The following is a 10,567-nucleotide window of genomic DNA, read 5'->3' as shown; positions in this document are numbered from 1 at the left end:
CATAACAATGCATGTAATACATAGTAACATAGTAGATGACGGCAGAAAAAGACCTGCACGGTCCATCCAGTCTGCCCAAGAAGATAAATTCATATGTGCTACTTTTTTTATTTGTACTGTCCTCTTCAGTGCACAGACCGTATAAGTCTGGCCAGCCCTATCCCCGCCTCCCAACCACCAGCCCCGGCACAGACCGTATAAGTCTGCCCAGCACTAGTCCCGCCTCCCAACCACCAGCCCCAGCACAGACCGTATAAGTCTGCCCAGCACTATCCCTGCCACCCACCACCGGCTCTGGCACAGACCGTATAAGTCTGCCCAGCACTATCCCCGCCGCCCAACCACCAGCCCCGGCACAGACCGTATAAGTCTGCCCAGCACTAGTCCCGCCTCCCAACCACCAGCCCCAGCACAGACCGTATATGTCTGCCCACACTAGCCCCGCCTCCCAACCACCAGCTCTGCCACCCATTCTAGGCTAAACTCCTGAGGATCCCTTTCTTCTGCACAGGATTCCTTTATGTTTATCCCACGCATGTTTGAATTCCGTTACCAATTAGTAGCTAATCAGTGTTGATAATTGGATGTTAACAAGCAATTATCAGCACTAAGCATATTCTGTAACGTGGTGTGCATAAATTCTGTCACATAGTTGAAAAATGGACGTGGAATGGGTGGGTCATGGGTGTTTCTAAAATCTATGAGCCTAATTTAGGCATTTGGATTTACACCAGGTTTTAGTTGGCGTAATTCACAGTGACTAAATTTACTTGCTTGGACTGGCGCTTGGCATATTCTATACACCATATGGAAATGTAAGCCTATTCTATAAAATGTAGATTACTTTAGAGAATACGCCTAGGCGTATTTATTTCCATGCAGAATTTTCAGGTGCCATAAATAGAATCTAGCCCTAAGTGCCTGGATTATGTGAAAATTGCCCCCGTGGAGGGCAATTCTATGAAGAGGTGGCCTAATGGTTATTGTAGCAGACTTTGATCCCAGCATCCTGGGTTCAATTCCCATTGCAGCTCCTTGTGACCCTGGGTAAGTCACTTAACCCTCCATTACCTCAGGTATCAAAACCAATATTGTGAGTCCTCTAGGGACAGAGGTAGTACCTGCTTATAATTGGATTGTAAGCCACACTGAACCTGAACTCTGTTTGGGATAATTCGGGATACAAATGTCATAAAAATAAAATAAATATTTACACACCTAGAGGGCACCTATTTGAAGCCTATTCTATAAAGGAACCACTGGATTCTATATATGGTACCCAGATTTGCCCACCGTGCTCAAGATGTGCGTGCAAACTCACTGAGTAACAATCTCCTAACTACCAATAATCAGGTGCTAACAACCAAATGTTGATGTTAATTGGCACCAACTAGGATTTGAGCGTGAGTCTGGCTGCTCGCTATTCTATAAGGCATGAAGTCTAATTCTACTAGCACATTACAGGGCATGTCAGGGGTGTTCTGAAAAGTTGCATGCTTAGTTACATAATACTGCCTCAGTGCACCTAACTTAGCTGCCAGCATCCACACCAGGTTTCAACAAGCGTAAGTCTGGCGCCTATAGTATGGGAATCAGCTCTAAGCCCTATTCGCTTGCAGATTTTTGAGTGCCATTTATAGAATTCTTCCAAAATACATATTTATTTATTTATTTATTTATCACATTTGTATCCCACCTTTTCCCACTGATTGCAGGCTCAAAGTAGCTTACAATAACACTGTAGTAAGTTACAATGCAAGAAATACAATTTTTTCAAATTAAGCAGAATAGAAATAACAGTTGAACAACGATGGGTATTGAAGTAGGATATAATTAACAATTAATCAGTAGTAAATAAGAAAAATAATTAGTAAATAAGAAAATAATAAGGTGTAGTTAGAGTCAATTGGATCATATAATAGTAAGGGAATAATTCTAATTATGTTGAACCTGGGGACTAGGCCTTCTTAAACATATGTGTTTAGGCACAAGCAATTATGCCAGTCATAGGTCTGATATAAACACTCACATCTAGATTCGTAACATAAGTGTGTGTCCGGCTCATACTCCTTCCAGACTGAGTCCATGTGGACACCCACTTGCAGACTACACACTATCAAAGACATGTGTGTACTTAGAGAATAACACATAGTTGGATTATTGTCATATATGTGTGAATGTGTTTGCTGCCTAACTTTAGGTGGCTTCTTGTAGGTCAGCTTTTAATCAAGAAATGGAATCTGTACAGAGTGCTGGATACAACTCTGGGCATCTCTTGCAGGTCTTTATCGGTCAGCCTTTACTATGCTACCTAATTAACGGACAGCTTGTAGAATCCTTCAGCATCTGTACCAGCTCACCACAAAGTGATACTGAAATTTTAAGGAAAACCACTCACGTCTAAAATAAAAAATGGCTCATGGCCAGCTGTAAAATGTAAAAGTAATGATGCTAAAAGATCAGATATGTATGAGTACTCTGGTGTGACTTTTCAGGGAAGAGGATTAAAGCATTTCTTTTGTCTTTGGCACACTCCCTGACCTCTGAATTTTGACTTTTTATGTTCTCTGTGTGTGTAGCTGCTGAGACAGGACAGGTATAGAGGCACGCTGATTGAGATGTGCCACAATTCCCATGATTGCATGTTTGAGTTCCTGGCTTGCTCATTATTTTTTGGTCTATTAGTTTTGTGGCAACTATTCATGAGAGCAGCTGCTGACATTCCCCCTTTTCTCATCTGAGCTCAGAATAACGTCAGTTGGTTTTACTACCCTGTTTTGAGGAACAGCTCTAGAGCATGTTTCTGCATGTTACGTGCACTGACACTGTTTACCAGACTCATCATGAGTCATGTTTGATTCATAGCTCAAAGGGATAAAGATTTCATTCACAGAGTGAGTATTACAGTCTTGAGATCGTAAGACAGCATTACAAAGGACGGAGCTCCATAGACTTTCTTCTTGGCTGCTCTTTCCTCTCTTCCCACTCCTCTTCCTCCAATCGTAATGTTCCTTTAAGAATGGCAAACCTTTCTCTAAAAGTTAGTGGCTGAGGACACAGGAAGTAGTTATAAGTTAAAGAGGCCAGGACAGCTCCTACCAGAGGTCCTATCCAAAAGATCTGTAGACACAAAGAAGAAAGGATAGTTAGGGATTTGTGACTCAAGTTATTTACACAGTATTATCATTAATAAAGTACATATGCTGTGCTACCATAAAACTTGGGGTGCGTTTCTGCGAAGATTTATGTGTAAGAATCTTTGCAGGACTCTCATTAGTCCCATATTTTCTTGCACCCAGCAATGGCGGAGCCATGAGTGAGCCAGGGCACACCCATTTTGGGCTCAAGCTCACCCAAAATTTCTTCTCCCTTAGTGTGGCTGGCAGGGATACCTAAGCCCTGCCAGGCAAAAGACCTCCTCTCTGCTGAAATAAATTATACCTTGGGTTGCCAGTGGCAGTGTCCCTGAACTGCTGCTGCCAGTTGCCAGCACTCCCCGTTGCACATGCTCAGTTTTCATACATGCATGAAACTGAGCACACATGGAGGCCGGTGGCTGGCAGCAGTGGCTTGGATCCACTGCCCCCAGTTGCCCAAAATGTAAGTTTCTTCAGTGGGGAGGAGGTCTTCAGCTGGCGGGGCTTGGGGATCTCTGCCAGCACAGGTATTTTGTTTACCTTGGGGGGGGGGGGGACACCAGGAGGGAGAGGGCCGAAGACTAAATTTTTGGCCCACCCACTTTGGTCTCGGGCCTACCCTAAATTGGCTGGCTGGCTATGCCACTGGCGCCCAGGACCATATCAAGTTAGAGCAGAGAGAAGGTACAAGCCATCTAGTTACAGCATCTCCCTTCTAGGAATGACTTCAATGGTACTGCCCTCCCTTTTATAAGCCAGAGACCCTTGTGAGCAGGTGTGGGGGCTTCGTGAGGAGTCAGATTCCTTATTGGAGCCTAATCGAGTTAAGGCCTAGCCCAGGGTCCTCAGTTTTCTTATGTTTCATCTCATGGCAATTTTTCTAAAAGGATTAGTTTTGTACATAACATGACAGGGATGAACCTCACTCCCAAACCAGGGTATGTGGAGTATGATCTCAGTCTCTCAAATTTACTGCTAATGTCCGCTGTAATACTTGCATTGTGCCAAAGAGAATTTCTTGCTGGAGTTCATAAGATGTAACATGGATAGGCAATTTATTCAGGTGCACTAGGAAGTTCTTTTTGATCAAGCCTGTGGCACCCAAAATGATGGGAAATATTTCTGTATCTTTCTGCCATAGTTTCTTGGTCCCAGATAGGGTTGCCAACTAGCTCCAGATTCACCCGTAAGGGTTGATCCAGTCCTGGGCTTACCCCATTGCATTCACTTAGTGGTAAGGTCTCACAGGTTAACTGGGAGGTAATGGTCAACGCACGTTCAAATGCCGATTACCGCCCGCGCGCTGGAAAATAAAAATATTTCCCGGCACGTGTAGTGGATGCATATAAAAAATAAAATTACCACACGGGTCATGCGGTAGCCAGGTGGTAATTCCAAATTGACATACGTTGGGCGCATGCAGGCGCCTATGTGGCTTAGTAAAAGGACCCCTTAGAGTTAGATTTGCTGAAAGACTCTTCCGTGCACTAAAACACATTAACATGCATTACTTACCATAGGTCCCAGGTTATGCAACGAGATCTATTTAATAATGCAGGACTTGATGGAGTTCAGAAAAGAACTTAAAACGCTACTATTTATTCAAGCTTTTGAAAGAGTTTAATTAATTTCAGACATGTTTAATTATTGTATGGCATCCAGTCTGAGCATTCATGACAATTATTGATGAGCAAATGTCTGGTAATTGCTAGTCTATGTATTTTTTTTTTTTTTAGAATGAGTGAGAATTATTTGTTTAACGTATGAAAAACAATTTTATTACTATGTGTAATTATGTAAACTGCCTAGAACTTCTTGCGACAGAGCGGAATATGTTTTTAAATAAATAAATAAACAAACATATGTTAACAACATTAGCATGCACTAAGAAATTAGTGCATGTTAGTAAATTTATCCATGAGCTCTCTCCTCTCCTCTCCTCCACTCTTTTCACATCAAACCACAAAATCATTTTATGGGCTAAAATTGCTGATATAAATGTACTTCTCAATAGTATGTAAGCCATTTTTCTATGAAATCACACTCAAAGCAGTTATTTATAAATGTTTTCAAAATCTTCCTTTGAGAAATAATTTTTTGTTTTGTTTTTGATTGCTCTGTTGAAGTGAGTGTTTAGGGTAGAAGATTTCAAAAGCAGCCCCACTGTGATTAAGCATGGCTGTCGGCTCCCTTGTGATCACCCGTTTTTGCAGGGAATAACTGTTCTCAGTTTTTTTTTTTTTTGTTTCCCCCTTCAATTGTTTCTTTGTCTAGAAAATTTCTTCAGACTAAATTTCTTTTCTCTTTTAATTGGATTGGTTAACTGGTATTTGAAGATTTTCATGTGTGTAGTTTTCTCCTTCCTATTCAACAATTTTTGTTGTTGTTTATTTTTGTGTGTGTGTGTGTGTTGTTTTGAACACAACAGAAGAGCCAAATCTCCTGCCATGGAATGGAATGCCATCCCCACCTACCATTTCCTTTTACCACTACACTATTTCCTTTAATTATAATAGTGAATACTGTACACCCATTTTGTTGTTGCACAGCTGCCTCATGACCCTTGTCTTACAACCCTTTACTGCTCCCTGACCTTCATCACACTTAAATTAGAAGAAAATCTACATAATTCGGGATTCTTTCTGTAGTCTCCCATGTCCTCATCTATTCCTTAAGCAGTAGATAATAGATCCTTACCCAATGTACATCAAAATTTCCAGCTATCACTGCAGGGCCGAAGGATCGCGCAGGATTCATGGAGCAGCCCGTAAAATATATCTAAGGAACAAATGGATTTTATTAAATGCTGTTCTGTATTTATCTCTCTTTATCAGTGGTTATTTCATTCACAACTGTAGATTTTGATGTATTCCACACTGCGTTTCTTACTTAATGAGATTAAGAGGAGAATATTCTCTCCACACTTAATGCTCCTTGTGCAGTAGGGAGAGGGGATGGTATTTGATCTATAGTGGTTACAGTGAAATTGGTGTATATATAGGTACTTATTTTGTACCTGGGGTGATGGAGGGTTAAGTGACTTGCCAAGTCACAAGGAGCTGCAGTGGGAATTGAACCCAGTTCACCAAGTTCTCAGGCTGTTGCACTAACTTTAGGCTATTCCTTCACTCCGGAATTGTATGTAAACATTTGGGTAGCAATTCTAGAAGTGGGTGCTTCCTTGTGAATGCTAGATGCCTCGTGGCGAGAACCAATTCTACAAGGGCCTCTTGACGCCCAGATTCCATTATAGAATGCTAGCGTAAGCCGGTATTGGCTTAGAGCTGGTGTAACTTGGATACAGGATCATGTCCCGCCCATGCTCTACCCAGGTGTACACCCCCTGGCATTCCCGCATTATAGTACTCAGGTGCACCCTTATAGAATAGCGCTTAGGGTGCTTACACACGTTAAGTACTACTTTTTGGCACATATATGTCCACAATGGGGGCATCTAACCTCAGAACCTAGTTATAAAATTGCCCTTTTGGTCCAAGAACCAGGTTAATGTGTATATTTCGATTACCTCAAACGTTCTGGCCTATTAGGTACTTTCCAGAATCAGATTTTATAACCACCATTTTAGAGTGTGCCTTCTTCCACTATCAGTATGGAAGCCTGTACATTCAGGGTTTATTTTTCTGCCTTAATGTGCTGTCTCTTGTCTACAGTCTGCCCAAAAATATAATCTAATATTTTACCAAGAGTAATGGAACCCTCTTCAGTGGGGGGTTGTTTCCTAGGAAGTCAGAAAAACCCTCTGAGGCATGACCAAATCAGTAGTTAGCACTGCCCTCCTATTCCTCACAGTTCCCTTTTCTGTCATAAGTTAGGTCCATAGTGATTGGTATCTTTCCCACAGCCATACACCATCCCTTTGAAATCCTCCGCTAGTGAAAAGACTAGCCGGCCAATATTCAAAACCATTTAACCAGCCAGAAATGACACCTGACCAGTTAAATAGTACTTAGCCAGCTATCAGTCGATATTCAGTGGAGATAGCCGGCTATCTCCCACTGAATATTGCCAGTTAGCACCCAGCAGATAGCTTGTTATATCAAGCAATATAACCGATTATCCGCCAATTTTCGGCACATCACCAGCTAAGTTTGGCAGCCAAATTTGGCCGCATCAATAACAGGCCTATATTTGGATGGTTCCAGCTGAACCAGCTTGTGTTGAATATCGGCTTGGCCGGTTAAGTTGGAACTGGCCAAAATTAAACTGGATATTCAATGCGGGTCAGGATAATAGTAAAATCTGCTAACAACAGGCATGATCGATAAACACCTATTTTACTATTTTATTATTATCCTGAGCTGCATTCCTGTCTTTCTCAAGACTGTCTAATCTCAGCGATATATTGACTTTTCACTAGATTTGCTGTGTTGTGTAAAAAGACTCCTGAGGCAGGCGCTTTGCCGAAACATGGTGCCGTGTCGAGTCGCCTAGTGGTTTTTTTACAATAAGTCCTATCTATGACATTATCTGACTCCATCGCCATCCTGGGAAGTGTCTGGTTGTCTACACTACTCTTTTGACCTCCACATTTGCATGTGGCCATTAGTGCATGAAGCCCCCTACCGCCACCTATTTTGTAGGCAGTAGAGACTCTCGCACTAAATCTGCGCTAATCGTTTAATGCACAACAATGTAGCTGCACTAAACGATTAATGGAAAACACGCCCAGTCTCTGGCCTGCACCAAAAAATTAAAAATATTTATTAATGCATGGGTAGCCTGTGCACTTGGCAAAATTACCGTGGCATACTTCAGAGCGTCCTGTAGTACACCATTTTTTGCTGCGGTAAGCTTGCATTAGTGCTTATTGCAGCTTTGTAAAAGGGCCCCATCATATTCTATAAGTTCTACACATAACTTGGAGTCACACCCATATTCTGCCCATGTGTACACCCCCTTGCAGTTACATGTTAATGCTGATAATACTATTATCCTGGCCCATATTAACCCATGCCACGTGTTATTTTATAGAATAGTGCATAGTGCACGTATGCTCAAATTCCCCAATTATCTCGGCACTTACACTGGTATAGCATGTGTAACTATATGCCCACATTATAGAATTGCCTTTTAGGCTAGGTCGCAGCTGTGAACTCTCCCCAGAGCTAGTATACACCTTCATAGCCTCTAGTGGAGATGATCTATAAATGTAAGTCCCTTGTACTGCTTGAGAAATCTGAAGCATACAGTATGTGAATAAAAACTAATCCTTACCCCCACCAAATGTCCTACAATGACAGAAAGACCTATGGATAAAGATGGAGACCCAACGTTATCGTTTCTGCGACCATCAGTCGAGGCAAAAATACAGAGAAGCAGCTGGAAGGTCAGAATGAGCTCCACAGCAAAACCTTGTCCTTCTGACGTGTTGTTACTCAGCTGCAGAAAAATAAAACCTTCATTATAAACTGTCGTCAAATAGGGCTGAAAATTCCTTACCACTCCAAACCCAAGTTGAGCTGAGGTTTGCTGCTTCCCCAGCACAGGGCAACCAATGTATTTACTTCCAAAACCTCAGCTACCTTTATCACTTTGGCTAAGAGACTCTAATGGGTAAAGTAAACATATAAATGTAATTCTACACCGTGATTATAAATACTAATCGTAAGTCTGACCACATAGTACATATTTGAGGAATGCTTCACTGAAAAGGCAGCTATGTGGCATGCTTTACCTGTTATGCTATGCTCGGAGTAACTATTATCATGTTACACATTGAAGCCATGGGTATGATATCCTCTCATCTTTACCAAAGAAACCAATCAAGGGGGTGAGGTTCCCTTGTTAGAGCACAGGGCTAAGAGTTCGGAAGCCAAGCACAGATCTGTCATTTGATGCTAATATTCTTTATGACCTTGGGGCAAATCACCTTCCCCTGCCAGTCCCCTTGCACTGCATTCCCTTAGCCTGGCACAGCAGAAAGGAAAGTTAGAAGCCACAAGACAGGTGGTGACGTGAGCGATGTGGACTTTATAAACCACATAGATATTTCTCAGTATTTGTGATATATCAGGTAATGATGAAATGTGAAATATGGCCTCAGCTGTTGCAAGGAAAGGACTGCACCCAGATTAACCAGCTGAAATAGGAAACAGTTCTTCTTCAAGCAATGTCTTTTTGCCAATAAAGCTGCTTCAAAAATAATTTGGTAAGATTCTGTGGACAAGAAGTTTACGTGATCTGCCCAAGGCTATACAGCGAGCCAATCTTCAAGTTTAAAGTACTATCCCTACCCACCAGGCTAATCACTCTGAATGCTCATAAATCACGTTTTGATTCTGTTTGTAAGGGAAACGTGATACAAATTATTATCATTGCATGTGTCAGATTTCCAAAAATGTTGATATTAGATTTCTATTACTAGTTTGTAAGCTCTTCTGAGCAGGGACCGTCCTTAGTTATTAATTTGTACAGCGCTGCGTAACCCTAGTAGCGCTCTAGAAATGTTAAGTAGTAGTAGTAGTTTGCTTTAACCTTACTCAGATGCTTTTTCCACTGAGAAAATACAATATCAATGAAATTCTTACCATGTTGACCCCAAAATTTCCGAACACACTTGGTGGTGTAAACTCATACAGCAGAGCAGCTCCTGCCAGCGCTCCCAGGATCTGGGCACAGACGTAGGAGAAGGCACGCAGGATGGAGATGTGGGAACTCACCAGGAACGCCAAAGTGACAGCTGGGTTGAGGTGGGCCCCGCTGATGTGCCCCACAGCCTGTACCATGGTGCCTATACCGAGTCCAAAGGTCATGGCGATCTGTAGGATGCTTGGCAGCGATGACTGCCACTGGAGGGCTGAGCCCAGGCCAAAAAAGACAAAGACCATAGTACCAATGAACTCGGAAAAAAAAGCCCGGGTGAAGGGCCCTGTGCAAAGCTCCCTCATTGCTTCTGCTAAGATTGGGAAGCAAAAGAGTCTTAGGAAATGGTTCTCTTCTCCAGTTTCATGTGTTATGACTTTTGGCCTGAGTGCTGCAGGATTTTATATATTGGGCAAGCAGGTAAGCAGTTCCAGCTGGAGGGTGGAACAGAGAAGCCAGTATGTCCCACCCCTGTCTATCAAAGGAAAACCTCTCTCCTGCTCCAAAGGACTCACACCTCCCTAACTTGTAAATCTGAAAGCAGTTCAGATTCCTTGATAATGACAAATATTACCTGGATTTCTAGAACTGCTCAAAGTAGCAATACATTCCTATCCATCAGGTCATGCCAGGGAGAGAAAATTTCTTCCCCAGGGGTCTGTGCTGGGACTGCTGCTTTTTTAATATAGTTATAAATGATCTAGACATGGGAATGACTAGTGAGGTAATTAAATTTGCTGATGACACAAAGTTATTCAATGTTAAATTGCAAAAGGATTGGGAAAAATTGCAAGAGGACCTTAGGAGAATGGGAGATTGGGCATCTA

At 42.2% G+C, this 10,567-nt stretch overlaps 1 protein-coding gene across 1 annotated transcript; it reads right to left on the bottom strand.

Moving 5' to 3' along the window:
- Nucleotides 1-2,280: 2,280 nt before the first annotated feature.
- On the bottom strand, nucleotides 2,281-10,052 carry LOC115465059 (aquaporin-5-like). The gene is made up of 4 exons (XM_030195457.1): nucleotides 9,686-10,052; nucleotides 8,373-8,537; nucleotides 5,835-5,915; nucleotides 2,281-3,120 (listed from the first exon to the last, which is right to left on the bottom strand). The coding sequence occupies exons 1-4, from the start codon at nucleotides 10,043-10,045 to the stop codon at nucleotides 2,929-2,931; spliced, it is 798 nt and encodes a 265-aa protein (XP_030051317.1). The 5' UTR covers nucleotides 10,046-10,052; the 3' UTR covers nucleotides 2,281-2,928.
- Between the last annotated feature and the right edge of the window lie 515 nt (nucleotides 10,053-10,567).

This window comes from Microcaecilia unicolor, chromosome 3 (assembly GCF_901765095.1).
Source record: "Microcaecilia unicolor chromosome 3, aMicUni1.1, whole genome shotgun sequence".
NCBI classification, from domain to species: domain Eukaryota; kingdom Metazoa; phylum Chordata; class Amphibia; order Gymnophiona; family Siphonopidae; genus Microcaecilia; species Microcaecilia unicolor.
The sequence above is the reverse complement of the archived record's forward strand: the minus strand, read 5'-3'. Positions and strand labels throughout refer to the sequence as shown.